The sequence below is a fragment of the Dendropsophus ebraccatus genome, chromosome 8 (genome assembly GCF_027789765.1).
Source record: "Dendropsophus ebraccatus isolate aDenEbr1 chromosome 8, aDenEbr1.pat, whole genome shotgun sequence".
Taxonomy (NCBI): Eukaryota; Metazoa; Chordata; class Amphibia; order Anura; family Hylidae; genus Dendropsophus; species Dendropsophus ebraccatus.
In genome coordinates, this window is record NC_091461.1 from 3,435,775 (window position 1) to 3,453,206 (window position 17,432).

General features: G+C 50.4%; 2 protein-coding genes across 2 annotated transcripts in view; both read left to right on the forward strand.

The window, feature by feature from the left end:
* The window catches only part of LOC138799067 (zinc finger protein 850-like), a 48,856-nt gene that overhangs the window by 30,844 nt on the left and 580 nt on the right, over positions 1-17,432 (forward strand). Inside the window, exon 4 of the mRNA XM_069979832.1 lies at positions 691-697. Within this exon, the coding sequence (XP_069835933.1) occupies positions 691-697 (7 nt within the window). The remainder of the gene's footprint in view (positions 1-690; positions 698-17,432) is intronic.
* On the forward strand, positions 12,672-17,425 carry LOC138798902 (uncharacterized). Its single transcript, XM_069979522.1, has 8 exons — positions 12,672-12,728; positions 13,695-13,805; positions 14,410-14,595; positions 14,686-14,809; positions 14,929-15,152; positions 16,755-16,866; positions 17,042-17,091; positions 17,318-17,425. The coding sequence occupies exons 1-8, from the start codon at positions 12,672-12,674 to the stop codon at positions 17,423-17,425; spliced, it is 972 nt and encodes a 323-aa protein (XP_069835623.1).

The window sequence follows — 17,432 nt, forward strand, 5'->3', positions numbered from 1 at the left end:
CGGCTGTATGACCTCCCTACAAGGCCCGGGCATGCTCCTGATAAGGCGGCTGTATGACCTCCCTACAAGGCCCGGGCATGCTCCTGATGAGGTGTATGACCTCCCTACAAGGCCCGGGCATGCTCCTGATGAGGTGTCTGTATGACCTCCCTACAAGGCCCGGGCATGCTCCTGATGAGGTGTCTGTATGACCTCCCTACAAGGCCCGAGCATGCTCCTGATGCTGTATGACCTCCCTACAAGGCCCGGGCATGCTCCTGATAAGGCGGCTGTATGACCTCCCTACAAGGCCCGGGCATGCTCCTGATGAGGTGTCTGTATGACCTTCCTACAAGGCCCGGGCATGCTCCTGATAAGGCGGCTGTATGACCTCCCTACAAGGCCCGGGCATGCTCCTGATAAGGCGGCTGTATGACCTCCCTACAAGGCCCGGGCATGCTCCTGATAAGGCGGCTGTATGACCTCCCTACAAGGCCCGGGCATGCTCCTGATGAGGTGTCTGTATGACCTCCCTACAAGGCCCGGGCATGCTCCCCATGAGGTGTCTGTATGACCTCCCTACAAGGCCCGGGCATGCTCCTGATGAGGTGGCCGATGGTCTCCTGAGGGATCTCTTCCTAGACCTGAACTAAAGCAGCCGCCAACTCCTGGACAGTCTGTGCTGCAATGCGACGTTGGTGGATGGAGGAGACATGATGTCCCCAATGTGCTCAATGGGATTCAGGTCTGGGGAGCGGGCGGCCAGTCCATAGCTTCACTGCCTCCATCTTGTAGGAACTGCTATCACACTCCAGCCACATGAGGTCTAGCATTGTCCTGCATTAGGAGGAACCCAGGGCCAACCGGGCCAGCATATGGGCTCACAAGGGCTCTGAGGGTCTCATCTCGGTACCGAATGGCAGTCAGGCTACCTCTGGCGAGCACATGGAGGGCTGTGCGCCGACCCCCAAAGAAAAGTCCCCCCCACACCATTACTGACCCACTGCCAGACCACTCATGCTGAAGGATGTTGCAGGCAGCAGATCGCTCTCCGCAGCGTTTTCAGACTCTGTCTTGTCTGTCACGTGCTCAGTGTGAAGCTTCTCTCATCTGTGAGGAGCACAGGGGGCGCCAGTGGTGAATCTGCCAATCCTGGTGTTCTCTGGCAAATGCCAAGCGTCCTGCACGATGTTGGACTGTGAGCACAAATCCCATCTGTGGATGTCGGACCCTCATACCGTCCTCATGAAGTCAGTTTCTAACAGTTTGAGCAGACACATGCACATTTGTGGCTGCTGGAGGTCATTGTGTAGGGCTCTGGCAGTGCTCCTCCTGGTCCTCCTTGAACAAAGGGGGAGGTAGTGGTCCTGCTGCTGGGTTGTTGCCCTCCTAAGACCTTCTCCATGTCTCCTGGTATACTGGCCAGTTTCCAGACACTACACTGACAGACACTGCAAACCTTCTTGCCACAGCTCGCATTGATCTGCCATCCTGGATGAGCTGCACTACCCGAGCCACTTGTGTGGGTTGTAAAGTCCGTCTAATGCTACCACGAGTGTGAAAGAACCACCAAAATTTAAAAGTGACCAAAACACCACTAGGAGAGCATAGGTAGTGAGAAGTGGTGTGTGGTCCCCACCTGCAGGACCCTCCGTTATTGAGGGAGGTCTTGCTGATTGCAGATGACGGTGATTGTCAGTCAGTGCTGCTCCCTGAGTGGACAGTGTATATAAAAATCATGTCACATCTCCAGCACACAGGAATCATATCCATCACATACACAGGAATCATATCCATCACACACAGGAATCATATCCATCAGATACACAGGAATCATATCCATCACACACAGGAATCACATCCATCACACACAGGAATCATATCCATCACATACACAGGAATCATATCCATCACATACACACACAGGAATCATATCCATCAGATACACAGGCATCACATCCATCACACACAGGAATCACATCCATCACATACACACAGGAATCATATCCATCAGATACACAGGAATCATATCCATCAGATACACAGGAATCATGTCCATCACATACACAGGAATCACATCCATCACATACAAACAGGAATCACATCCATCACATACACACAGGAATCACATCCATCACATACACACAGGAATCACATCCGTCACATACACACAGGAATCATATCCATCACATACACACAGGAATCATATCCATCAGATACACAGGAATCACATCCATCACACACAGGAATCACATCCATCACATACACACAGGAATCACATCCATCACATACACACAGGAATCATATCCATCAGATACACAGGAATCATATCCATCACACACAGGAATCACATCCATCACACACACACAGGAATCACATCCGTCACATACACACAGGAATCACATCCGTCACATACACACAGGAATCACATCCGTCACATACACACAGGAATCACATCCGTCACATACACACAGGAATCACATCCGTCACATACACAGGAATCACATCCATCACACACAGGAATCACATCCATCACACACAGGAATCACATCCATCACACACAGGAATCATATGCATCACACACAGGAATCACATCCATCACACACAGGAATCACATCCATCACACACAGGAATCATATCCATCACACACACAGGGATCATATCCATCACAAACACACAGGAATCATATCCATCACATACACACAGGAATCATATCCATCACACACACAGGAATCACATCCATCACACACAGGAATCACATCCATCACACACAGGAATCACATCCATCACACACACAGGAATCACATCCATCATATACACACAGGAATCACATCCGTCACATACACAGGAATCACATCCGTCACCAGTGTCGGACTGGAGTGCCTTGGCCCACCAGGGGAAATCATTCTTGGGGCCCACCCTTCTGCCACCACACTTATCTATGGTAACATTAATAAAGGTACATTAACACGGCGTGATATGGGGCAGTGTAGGGCTGCAAATGATTGCTAATCAGCAGGGCAGGAATATATAGAGATGTGCAGCCGACAGCAATGATCTTAGCCGCACAAAAGATCAAATCAGCCGACTATGGGGCATTTGCTTGCATGTCAGCCAATCTCTGGCACTTTTACATGGGCCGATCATCGGCTGAATAGACTTCCTAGGAGCACTTGTTACCGATTATTGGCCGGTGTAATCGCGCTATAAGACAATTTTCTTTGCATGATAACACTGTATGCTACCAATAACACCAGTATATAAAGAGCAAATATCCCCACACATATTACCGCTATACAGTAACTGACCAAATCCTGTATATCAAGACCGATATTACCAATAAACCAGTATACAGGAGGGAAATAGTATCACCATACATATTACCGCTATACTGTTACTGACCAAATCCTGTATACTGAGACCAAAATTACCAGTACACAAGGGGGAAATATTACCGCCACACCACAACCATCACCACCATATTGTTACTGACCAAATCTGGTATACTAAGACCAATGAACACCGCACCAGATTACAAGTAACAAATAATACCCCCACATACTGACTAACACCGCCATTTACTGACTAACACCCCCACATACTGACTAACACCACAGCTGCTACTGAATAAAATGCTCTGAACAAAGATCAATATCCCCTCATACAGTCATACAGAGGTGGCCCCAGCTCTACACTATATACGTTACAGTGCACAGATTTAGTGACTCACAGGGGACGTCTTCTCTGATCGGAGTTCTTCCCTTTTCATCTACTTCTCCATCTGCCCTGGGCCGTTATGAGAACTTCTCCGAGCCACGAATCCACAGAATCTGCCAGAGAAATATATTAGTCTCCTCACTCTGTCACCATCCTCATCTCTCTACAAACTGCACATCTGTATTGGCCTCTTTACACCTTCTCTCAGTGGTTAGCCCTGACTATTGTGTGTGTGTGTTCATATATATATATATATATATATATATATATATATATATATATATATACGCATATATATATATTGTGCACACACCTTGTAGATGGCCCCTTGTTCAGTCCTCCATATAGATGGCCCTGTGTCCCTGTGTGCCTCTACTATAGTAGAGATCCCCCTCTGTGTAATCCCTTTATAGTAGATGACAACCTCTGTGCATTCCCTATTATCAGGGGTAGGGAACCTTGGCTCTCCAGCTGTTGCAAAACTACAACTCCCTTCATGCCTGCAACAGCTGGAGATCCAAGGTTCCCTATTCCTGCCCTATAGTATATGGCCCCCTCTGTGTAGTCCCCTTATAGATGACCCCTCTGTGTAGTCCACTAAAGTAGATGCCCCCTATAGCCTATTGTATACACACCGCACCCAGTATAGTTAACCTTATAGATGCCCCCCATTGTTGTCCCCCTCTGTGTAGTGCCCTTTATAGATGCCTCCTCAGTGTTGTCCTCCTTATAAATTGCCCCCATCCAGTGTCCCTTATAGATGTCTCCCTGTGTTATCCCCCTTATAACTGGCCCGCTTGTGTTATCCATCCCCCCATATAGATAGCCCCCTTATGTTGGCCATCCCTACCCCCCATATAGCCCCTTATGTTGTCTATTCCCCCGTATAGCCCCCTTATGTTGTCCTTGCCCCATATAGCCCCCTTAAGTTTTCCTTCCCCTGTATACAGCCCCTTATGTTGTCCTCCCCTGTATACAGCCCCTTATGTTGTCCTCCCCCTGTATACAGCCCCTTATGTTGTCCTCCCCCTGTATACAGCCCCTTATGTTGTCCTCCCCCTGTTTATAGCCCCTTATGTTGTCCTCCCCCTGTATACAGCCCCTTATGTTGTCCTTCCCTGTATATACCCCCCTTATGTTGTCCTTCCCTGTATACAGCCCCCCTTATGTTGTCCTGCCCCTGTATATACCCCCTTATGTTGTCCTCCCCCTGTATACATAACCCCTTATGTTGTCCTCCCCTGTATACAGCCCCCTTATGTTGTTCTCCCCCTGTATACAGCCCCCCTTATGTTGTCCTGCCCCTGTATATAGCCCCTTATGTTGTCCTTCTCCTGTATATAGCCCCCTTATGTTGTCCTCCCCCTGTATATAGCCCCCCTTATGTTGTCCTTCCCTGTATACAGCCCCCCTTATGTTGTTCTCCCCCTGTATACAGCCCCTTATGTTGTCCTCCCCTATATATACCACCCTTATGTTGTCCTGCCCCTGTATATAACCCCTTATGTTGTCCCCCCCTGTATACAGACCCCTTTATGTTGTCCTCCCCCTGTATACAGCCCCTTATGTTGTCCTCCCCCTGTATACAGCCCCTTATGTTGTCCTTCCCTGTATACAGCCCCCCTTATGTTGTCCTTCCCTGTATACAGCCCCCCTTATGTTGTCCTTCCCTGTATACAGCCCCCCTTATGTTGTCCTCCCCCTGTATATAGCCCCCCTCATGTTGTCCTCCCCCTGTATACATACCCCCTTATGTTGTCCTCCCCCTGTATACATACCCCCTTATGTTGTCCTGCCCTGTATACAGCCCCCCTTATGTTGTCCTCCCCCTTTATATACCCCCTTATGTTGTCCTCCCCCTGTATATAGCCCCCCTTATGTTGTCCTCCCCCTGTATATAGCCCCCCTTATGTTGTCCTCCCCCTGTATACAGCCCCCCTTATGTTGTCCTCCCCCTGTATATAGCCCCCCTTATGTTGTCCTTGCCCCATATAGCCCCTTATGTTGTCCTCCCCCTGTATACATACCCCCTTATGTTGTCCTCCAACCTGTATACAGCCCCCCTTATGTTGTTCTCCCCCTGTATACAGCCCCCCTTATGTTGTCCTCCCCCTGTATATAGCCCCCCTTATGTTGTCCTCCCCCTGTATACATACCCCCTTATGTTGTCCTCCCCCTGTATACATACCCCCTTATTTTGTCCTGCCCCTGTATATACCCCCTTATGTTGTCCTCCCCCTGTATATAGCCCCCCTTATGTTGTTCTCCCCCTGTATACAGCCCCCCTTATGTTGTCCTGCCCCTGTTTATAGCCCCTTATGTTGTCCTTACCTGTATACAGCCCCCCTTATGTTGTCCTCCCCCTGTATATACCCCCTTATGTTGTCCTCCCCCTGTATATAGCCCCCCTTATGTTGTCCTCCCCCTGTATATAGCCCCCCTTATGTTGTCCTCCCCCTGTATACAGCCCCCTTATGTTGTCCTCCCCCTGTATACAGCCCCCCTTATGTTGTTCTCCCCCTGTATACAGCCCCCCTTATGTTGTCCTCCCCCCTGTATACAGCCCCCCTTATGTTGTTCTCCCCCTGTATACAGCCCCCCTATGTTGTCCTCCCCTGTATACAGCCCCCTTATGTTGTCCTCCCCCTGTATACAGCCCCCCTTATGTTGTTCTCCCCCTGTATACAGCCCCCCTTATGTTGTCCTCCCCCTGTATACAGCCCCCCTTATGTTGTTCTCCCCCTGTATACAGCCCCCCTATGTTGTCCTCCCCTGTATACAGCCCCCCTTATGTTGTTCTCCCCCTGTATACAGCCCCCTTATGTTGTCCTCCCCCTGTATACAGCCCCCCTTATGTTGTTCTCCCCCTGTATACAGCCCCCCTTATGTTGTCCTCCCCCTGTATACAGCCCCCCTTATGTTGTTCTCCCCCTGTATACAGCCCCCCTATGTTGTCCTCCCCTGTATACAGCCCCCCTTATGTTGTTCTCCCCCTGTATACAGCCCCCCTTATGTTGTCCTCCCCCCTGTATACAGCCCCTATGTTGTCCTCCCCTGTATACAGCCCCCCTTCTGTTGTCCTCCCCCCTGTATACAGCCCCCCTTATGTTGTTCTCCCCCTGTATACAGCCCCCCTATGTTGTCCTCCCCTGTATACAGCCCCCTTATGTTGTCCTCCCCCTGTATACAGCCCCCCTTATGTTGTTCTCCCCCTGTATACAGCCCCCCTTATGTTGTTCTCCCCCTGTATACAGCCCCCCTATGTTGTCCTCCCCTGTATACAGCCCCCCTTATGTTGTCCTCCCCCCTGTATACAGCCCCTATGTTGTCCTCCCCTGTATACAGCCCCCCTTCTGTTGTCCTCCCCCTGTATACAGCCCCCCTTCTGTTGTCCTCCCCCTGTATACAGCCCCCCTATGTTGTCCTCCCCTGTATACAGCCCCCCTTCTGTTGTCCTCCCCCCTGTATACAGCCCCCTTATGTTGTTCTCCCCCTGTATACAGCCCCCCTTATGTTGTCCTCCCCCTGTATACAGCCCCCCTATGTTGTCCTCCCCCTGTATACAGCCCCCCTTCTGTTGTCCTCCCCCTGTATACAGCCCCCCTATGTTGTCCTCCCCTGTATACAGCCCCCCCTTATCTTACCCCCTCTGATAAAAAATAAAAAAAAACCACAAGACAACTCACCTAACCACACGATCCCCCGTCGGTCGCCGGTGTCCTCTTCTCTGACAGCAGCTCCGATGTGAAGTCCCGCCGGCGCCATCACTGACCTCAGTGTGCGCCGCGGTGGCTGGGACTTCCGGTATGCGCTGCATGAACAGGAAGTCCTAGCCGCCGCGGCGCACACTGAGGTCAGTGATGGCGCCGCCGGGACTTCGCAACGGAGCTTGCGTAACTCTTGTGATCGCAAGCAAATCTCTGCTTGCGGTCACAAGAGTGATTGACAGGGCGGGAAGCCGTAGGCTTCCCGCCCTGTCAATTACAACACTGCTTACATTTAACTGGAAGCGATTGTTGCGATCGCTTCCAGTTAAAAAGGGAGGTGCGGCCCCCGGCCCCCCTAGGAGCAGGGGGCCCACTCCAGCTCGGGGCCCACCGGGGGTTTCCCCGGCCCCCCGGTGGCCCAGTCCGAGCCTGTCCGTCACATACACACAGGAATCACATCCGTCACATACACACAGGAATCACATCCGTCACATACACACAGGAATCACATCCGTCACATACACACAGGAATCACATCCATCACACACAGGAATCACATCCATCACACACAGGAATCATATGCATCACACACAGGAATCACATCCATCACACACAGGAATCACATCCATCACACACAGGAATCATATCCATCACACACAGGAATCATATCCATCACACACAGGAATCATATCCATCACATACACACAGGAATCATATCCATCACACACAGGAATCACATCCATCACACACAGGAATCATATGCATCACACACAGGAATCACATCCATCACACACAGGAATCACATCCATCACACACAGGAATCATATCCATCACACACAGGAATCATATCCATCACACACAGGAATCATATCCATCACATACACACAGGAATCATATCCATCACACACAGAGAAATCATATCCATCACATACACACAGGAATCATATCCATCACACACACAGGAATCACATCCATCACATACACACAGGAATCATATCCATCACACACACACAGGAATCAAATCCATCACACACAGGGATCACATTCATCACACACACAGGAATCATATCCATCACATACACAGGAATCATATCCATCACACACAGGAATCATATCCATCACATACACAGGAATCATATCCATCACGCACAGGAATCACATCCATCACACACACAGGAATCACATACACACAGGAATCACATCCGTCACATACACAGGAATCACATCCGTCACATACACACAGGAATCACATCCGTCACATACACAGGAATCACATCCGTCACATACACACAGGAATCACATCCGTCACATACACACAGGAATCACATCCGTCACATACACACAGGAATCACATCCATCACATACACACAGGAATCATATCCATCACATACACACAGGAATCACATCCGTCACATACACACAGGAATCACATCCATCACACACAGGAATCACATCCATCACACACAGGAATCATATCCATCACACACAGGAATCACATCCATCACACACACACAGGAATCATATCCATCACACACAGGAATCACATCCATCACACACAGGAATCATATCCATCACACACAGGAATCATATCCATCACACACAGGAATCATATCCATCACACACACAGGAATCATATCCATCACATACACACAGGAATCGCATCCATCACATACACAGGAATAACATCCATCACACACACAGGAATCATATCCATCACATACACACAGGAATCATATCCATCACACACAGGAATCACATCCATCACATACACAGGAATCATATCCATCACATACACACAGGAATCACATCCATCACACACGCACAGGGATCATATCCATCATACACGCACAGGGATCATATCCATCACACACGCACAGGGATCATATCCATCACACACAGGAATCATATCCATCATACACAGGGATCATATCCATCACACACAGGAATCACATCCATCACATACACACAGGAATCACATCCATCACACACGCACAGGGATCATATCCATCACACACAGGAATCACATCCATCACACACAGGGATCACATCCATCACACACACAGGAATCATATCCATCACACACACAGGAATCACATCCATCATACACAGGAATCATATCCATCACAGACAGGGATCACATCCGTCACACACAGGAATCACATCCATCACATACACAGGAATCACATCCGTCACATACACACAGGAATCACATCCATCACACACAGGAATCATATCCATCACACACAGGAATCACATCCATCACATACACACAGGAATCACATCCATCACATACACAGGAATCACATCCGTCACATACACACAGGAATCACATCCATCACATACACAGGAATCACATCCATCACATACACAGGAATCATATCCATCACATACACAGGAATCATATCCATCACACACAGGAATCATATCCATCACACACACAGGAATCACATCCATCACACACAGGAATCATATCCATCACACACAGGAATCATATCCATCACGCACAGGGATCATATCCATCACACACAGGAATCATATCCATCACGCACAGGGATCATATCCATCACACACAGGAATCATATCCATCACGCACAGGGATCATATCCATCACACACAGGGATCACATCCATCACACACACAGGGATCATATCAATCACACACACAGGGATCATATCCATCACACACAGGAATCATATCCATCACACACAGGAATCACATCCATCACATACACACACAGGAATCATATCCATCACATACACACAGGAATCATATCCATCACACACACACAGGAATCACATCCATCACATACACACAGGAATCATATCCATCACACACACACAGGAATCATATCCATCACACACACAGGAATCATATCCATCACATACACACAGGAATCACATCCATCACATACACACAGGAATCACATCCATCACACACAGGAATCATATCCATCACACACACACAGGAATCATATCCATCACACACACAGGAATCATATCCATCACATACACACAGGGATCACATCCATCATATACAGGGATCATATCCATCACACACAGGGATCACATCCATCATACACAGGGATCATATCCATCATACACAGGGATCATATCCATCATACACACACACACATCATACACAGTGCAGCTTCCTATGATGAGCGGCTACTAGAGAAGCTACAAACACTTTACCACATAACCCACAGGTCGGCCATCTTGGTGGAGCGGCGCTGACTTCGCCCCTCACACTGTTAGCGCCATAGAACAAGGTCACATGACAGCTACACTTCATAGCTATATGAATTCTCCTTCCTGATCTCTGCTATCAGTCACTGAATAAGAACTATAATCCATTACTATTACACAGAACACCCATCATCCTCTAACCATTCAGTGACAGCAAGCTCAGGTCTCCACCCGCTCCCGCCATCACTGAGCTCCTGGTCACCATAACAACGGAAGACACACGTGTGCAATAACTTTATTGTCACCAGCCCGAACACACACAGAGCTCCCGCCTCTTCCATCGGGAGAAGAGGGCTACAAGGAGATGGCGCCGCTGCCGGCTCTTCCACGGTACACAGTCAGTTAGTGTGGACTACAACAAGATGGCCGCCCGCTCACACTGTATTAGCCGCCATACTGGGTCCGGGCACTTTGTGGCTGCGGTCATTGACAGCGAATCCCGGAAATGACCCCGAGGGGAAAGAGCACTTCCGGGGCAAATAACAGGCAGCACATAGTGAGAAAATAAATGTCAGGTTAGTGTCACTTCTGTAGACTGTCACTGAGTATATATATATATATATATATATATATATATATATATATATAGTGTGTCATAGAGAATAACAGAGATCATGTGACCATTATAAATACTTCACCCCCCCCCCATATACAGGACTTCTCCACCCCTGTATACAGACTGCGCCTATACCAAGGGGACTGCGCCTATACCAAGGGCACTGCGCCTATACCGAGGGGACTGCGCCTATACCGAGGGGACTGCGCTTATACCGAGGGGACTGCGCCTATACCGAGGGGACTGCGCTTATACCGAGGGGACTGCGCCTATACCGAGGAGACTGTGCCTATACCGAGGGGACTGTGCCTATACCGAGGGGACTGCGCCTATACCCAGGGGACTGTGCCATTCTGACTAGACTGCGTCTATACCGAGGAGACTGTGCCTATACCGAGGGGACTGCGCCTATACCCAGGGGACTGTGCCATTCTGACTAGACTGCGTCTATACCGAGGAGACTGCGCCTATACCGAGGAGACTGTGCCTATACCGAGGGGACTGTGCCTATACCCAGGGGACTGTGCCTATACCCAGGGGACTGTGCCATTCTGACTAGACTGCGTCTATACCGAGGGGACTGCGCCTATACCGAGGGGACTGCACCTATACCGAGGGGTATAGGTGCAGTCTATTCGGTATAGGCGCAGTCTCCTCGGTATAGGCGCAGTCTCCTCGGTATAGGCGCAGTCTCCTCGGTATAGGCGCAGTGCCCTCGGTATAGGCGCAGTCCCCTCAGTATAGGCGCAGTCTCCTCGGTATAGGTTCGGTCCCCTCAGTATAGGCGCAGTCCCCTCGGTATAGGCGCCGTCCCCTCGGTATATGCAAAAGGACGCTGGTTGACCTCAGGGAGATCAACCAAAACACCGCAGAGACACCATCACATGTCTCAACGTCAGTGTATTCTAGAACATTGCCCCCTGGGAAATCAAATATGCAAAAGAACACTGCAGAGACACCATCACGTGTCTCGACGTCAGTGAACTAGCCAGACCTTCCCTCCGGGAAGGAACAACCAACCCCTCGGTATAGGCGCAGTCCCCTCGGTATAGGCGCAGTCTCCTCGGTATAGGCGCAGTGCCCTCGGTATAGGCGCAATCTCCTCGGTATAGGCGCAGTGCCCTCGGTATAGGCGCAGTCCCCTCGGTATAGGCGCAGTCCCCTCGGTATAGGCGCAGTCCCCTCGGTATAGGCGCAGTCTCCTCGGTATAGGCGCAGTCTCCTCGGTATAGGCGCAGTCCCCTCGGTATAGGCGCAGTCCCCTCGGTATAGGCACAGTGCCCTCGGTATAGGCACAGTCTTCTCGGTATAGGCACAGTGCCCTCGGTATAGGCGCAGTCTCCTCGGTATAGGCGCAGTCCCCTCGGTATAGGCGCAGTGTCCTCGGTATAGGCGCAGTCCCATGAGAATGGCGCAGTCCCCTCGGTATAGGCGCCGTCCCCTCGGTATAGGCGCAGTCCCGTGAGAATGCCGCAGTCCCCTCGGTATAGGCGCAGTCCCCTCGGTATAGGCGCAGTCTCCTCGGTATAGGCGCAGTCCCCTCGGTATAGGCGCAGTCTCCTCGGTATATGCGCAGTCCCCTCGGTATAGGCGCAGTCCCCTCAGTATAGGTGCAGTCCCGTGAGAATGTATAGGTGCAGGGCACTGTGCCTATACCGAGGGCACTGCGCCTATACCGAGGGGACTGCGCCTATACCGAGGGGACTGTGCCTATACCGAGGGCACTGTGCCTATACCGAGGGGACTGTGCCTATACAGAGGAGACTGCGCCTATACCGAGGGCACTGTGCCTATACCGAGGGGACTGTGCCTATACAGAGGAGACTGCGCCTATACCGAGGGCACTGTGCCTATACCGAGGGGACTGTGCCTATACCGAGAAGACTGTGCCTATACCGAGGGCACTGTGCCTATACCGAGGGGACTGTGCCATTCTGACGGGACTGTGCCTGTACCGAGGAGACTGTGCCTATACCGAGGGGACTGCGCCTATACCGAGGTGACTGTCTTTATACCGACGGGACTGTGCCTATACTGAGGGGATTGTGTGTATACTGAGGCAGCTGCACCAAGACTGCGCCAATACCAAGGGGACTGCATCATTCTGAGGGGACTGTGCCTATACAGAGGGGACTGTGCCTATACAGAGGGGACTGCGCCTATACAGAGGGGACTGCGCGAATACTGAGACAACTGGACCATTATGAGGAGACTGTGCCAATACCTAGGGAACTGCATCATTCTGATAGGATTGTGCCTATACTGGGGGGACTGCGCCATTCCGAGGGGACTGTGTCTATAACGGCCGGTGGGGGTTACCATTATATTTAGTACCAAACGTCACCACCTGGTAGTAGCCGCCATCTCACACGTTCTCCTCACTAACCTTCCTATTCTCATCCACCTCATCGTCTGTATAGATTTCTGCATTTTTACAGCCCAAATGTATCAACAATCCGAACCTGTGTCCTTCCTCATGTCTGATCACAGCACACGCACCCCGCACCGACCCATCCCCCGGAGATGAGAGACACCTGCAGTGATATCACCGATAGAGTATTACACCTCACCCTGGAGATCATCTACCTGCTGACCGGAGAGGTGAGGGATTCTGGGGGATGGGTCACATGACCTGGAGAGGTGAGGGATTCTGGGGGATGGGTCACATGACCTCCCTCTTCTCTCTAGTAATAATACAGGACATGGGCGGAGAGGTGAGGGATTCTGGGGGATGAGTCACATGATCTCCCTCTTCTCTAGTAATAATACAGGACAAGGGCGGAGAGGTGAGGGATTCTGGGGGATGGGTCACATGACCTCCCTCTTCTCTCTAGTAATAATACAGGACATGGGCGGAGAGGTAAGGGATTCTGGGGGATGGGTCACATGACCTCCCTCTTCTCTCTACTAATAATACAGGACATGGGCGGAGAGGTGAGGGATTCTGGGGGATGGGTCACATGACCTCCCTCTTCTCTCTAGTAATAATACAGGACATGAGCGGAGAGGTGAGGGATTCTGGGGGATGGGTCACATGACCTCCCTCTTCTCTCTAGTAATAATACAGGACATGGGCGGAGAGGTGAGGGATTCTGGGGGATGGGTCACATGACCTCCCTCTTATCTCTAGTAATAATACAGGACATGGGCGGAGAGGTGGGGGCTCTGTATATAGTGATATTTATCAGGGTCTCTCCATCCTCAGGATTACACAGTAGTGAAGAAGACATGTGGAGAGTGTGTGGCCCCCAGCAGCAGCAGGTCAGGAGGATGGAGCAGGGCCCGGGGCCCCATCACGGAGCCTCCACCTCCCTCACTGATACCTGAGAGGAACAATGAGCAGAAGATCCTAGAACTCACCCACAAGATGATGGAGCTGCTGACTGGAGAGGTGAGCAATGCTGCTGGGAATGCTGGGACATCATCCAGGAACACAAGGGATGATGGGTCTGGATGATGACTGGATCATTGTGTGTGTCAGGTTCCTATAAGGTGTCAGGATGTGGCCGTCTATTTCTCCATGGAGGAGTGGGAGTATGTAGAAGGACACAAGGATCTGTACCAGGAGGCCATGATGGAGGACCACCGGCCCCTCACATCACCGGGTAAGAGGAGACTCTCATTGATGGTAAAGGAGAGAGCAGTATTGGGGTCCCCTAGACCCCCCATCATCTGCTCATCACATATACACAATGTATTCAGTCACTGTGTGTGTCTCCTACAGATGGATCCAGTAAGAGGAATCCACCAGAGAGATGTCCCGCTCCTCTGGATCCCCAGGACTGTCCGGGGGGAGATGACACTGTCCTGCAGGAGGAGCAGGTAGATGGAGGGGGAGATGACACTGTCCTGCAGGAGGAGCAGGTAGATGGAGGGGGAGATGACACTGTCCCGCAGGAGGAGCGGGGAGATGAAGGGGGAGATGACACTGTCCTGCAGGAGGAGCAGGTAGATGGAGGGGGAGATGACACTGTCCTGTAGGAGGAGCAGGTAGATGGAGGAGGGGGAGATGACACTGTCCTGCAGGAGGAGCAGGGAGATGAAGGGGGAGATGACACTGTCCTGCAGGAGGAGCAGGGAGATGGAGGGGGAGATGACACTGTCCTGCAGGAGGAGCAGGGAGATGGAGGGGGAGATGACACTGTCCTGCAGGAGGAGCAGATAGATGGAGGAGGAGATGACACTGTCCTGCAGGAGGAGCAGGGAGATGGAGGAGGGGAAGATGACACTGTCCTGCAGGAGGAGTAGGTAGATGGAGGGGGAGATGACACTGTCCTGCAGGAGGAGCAGATAGATGGAGGGGGACATGACACTGTCCTGCAGGAGGAGCAGGGAGATGGAGGAGGAGATGACACTGTCCTGCAGGAGGAGCAAGTAGATGGAGGAGGAGATGACACTGTCCTGCAGGAGGAGCAGATAGATGGAGGGGGAGATGACACTGTCCTGCAGGAGGAGCAGGTAGATGGAGGGGGAGATGACACTATCCTGCAGGAGGAGCAGATAGATGGAGGAGGAGATGACACTGTCCTGCAGGAGGAGCAGGGAGATGGAGGAGGGGAAGATGACACTGTCCTGCAGGAGGAGTAGGTAGATGGAGGGGGAGATGACACTGTCCTGCAGGAGGAGCAGATAGATGGAGGGGGACATGACACTGTCCTGCAGGAGGAGCAGGGAGATGGAGGAGGAGATGACACTGTCCTGCAGGAGGAGCAAGTAGATGGAGGAGGAGATGACACTGTCCTGCAGGAGGAGCAGATAGATGGAGGGGGAGATGACACTGTCCTGCAGGAGGAGCAGATAGATGGAGGGGGAGATGACACTGTCCTGCAGGAGGAGCAGGTAGATGGAGGGGGAGATGACACTATCCTGCAGGGGGGAGCGGATAGATTGACATTTTCGAGGACTGTACATCTGTTAAAAGGATCACAAGTAATTGAAATTTAGGAACTTCCAAGCACTCTTAGGGCCCTATTTCACGGGACGATTATCGTTCGCATATCGTTCGATAAAAAATTTCAAACGACTGCTATTGCGAACAGCCTGAAATTGTTCACCCATTTACATGGAACGATAATCGTTAATTATAATCGTTCTTGCTGTCATCTTGTCATCGCTACTGCGTTCGTTGCTACTGCGAACAACCGAATGGCGTCTTATCCAATGCGAATGATTTGTGAATGAGCAACGATAAAAATAGGTCAAGGTCTTATTAAGCGATCAACGATTTCTCATTCGTCGTTTAATCATTAACTGCTATTCAACCGAACGATTATCGTTTAGATCCGAATGATGTAGCGATAATTCAAACGATAATCGTCCCGTGGAATAGGGCCCTTAATGGTTTCTGATATAACAGAAACAATAACAGAAATATCGGACCCTTCAAACACTGAACAGCAGTGGTGCTGGGCGAGCTGCGCTGTTGTTTTGTTCATACCTGAGGGCAGTGCTGGCAGAACCTCTGACAGGTGTGTAGTCTCAGCCACACGAGGCTCCTTATTACCTCTGTAGCTTTCTGCTGATTAGTATTTATTCTATATGGTGAATCAGGGTGAAGAAAAGATTGATTTTAAAGTTGAAGTCGTTGCCGGAGAAGAGGAGACATATGTGATGGGTGGTCACCCGTGTAAGGAGGAGGACATTCCTGCCGTCTTCAGTCCAGGTGAGTAATAACACTGACCACATTCCATTTCTATGATATGAGATGTAGATGATTGAACTGGCCCAGTTGCTGTACTATATACACAGAGTCGTGTAAGAGAAGGTGCGGTATATACCATGTATTATGGTCCCATCAGTTCTGATGTTTGGTTCTTTACCTTCTATTCTGTTTGTAGATGATGAGTGGATCGGGAGCTTAGGGAAACGTCTCCTCCTCTACCCGCAGGTCACTGATGTCACACAATGCTTCCCTATAGATACACATGCGGGCCATGACTATAGAGACTTATCATCTCATCTTCCTCCTGATCAGCCACAGATTATCACACACAGTCATAGTGAGGAGGAAACGTTTTCACTCCCTGAACATGAGACACAGTTTTTGCAGAAGTCTGATGTTTTTCCAGGCGTCCCTTGCGGCCAATCTGCTGGTTGGAAATCTTATTCTGTAGAGCATCAGGGACTTCATGCAGGAGAGAAACCCTGTCCGTGCTCAGGATATGGGAAATGCTTTTCACAGAACACTTATCTTCTTAATCATAGAACACATCCAAGGGTGAATCAGTA

Bases quoted from the DNA above. Each gene is read 5' to 3' on its own strand.
- LOC138798902 (XM_069979522.1), top strand. From the start codon at position 12,672: ATGCCGCAGTCCCCTCGGTATAGGCGCAGTCCCCTCGGTATAGGCGCA. The intron at 14,596-14,685 runs GTGAGCAATGCT...TGTGTGTGTCAG, and splicing joins TGGAGCTGCTGACTGGAGAG to GTTCCTATAAGGTGTCAGGA. The intron at 17,092-17,317 runs GTCACTGATGTC...CTTATTCTGTAG, and splicing joins GTCTCCTCCTCTACCCGCAG to AGCATCAGGGACTTCATGCA.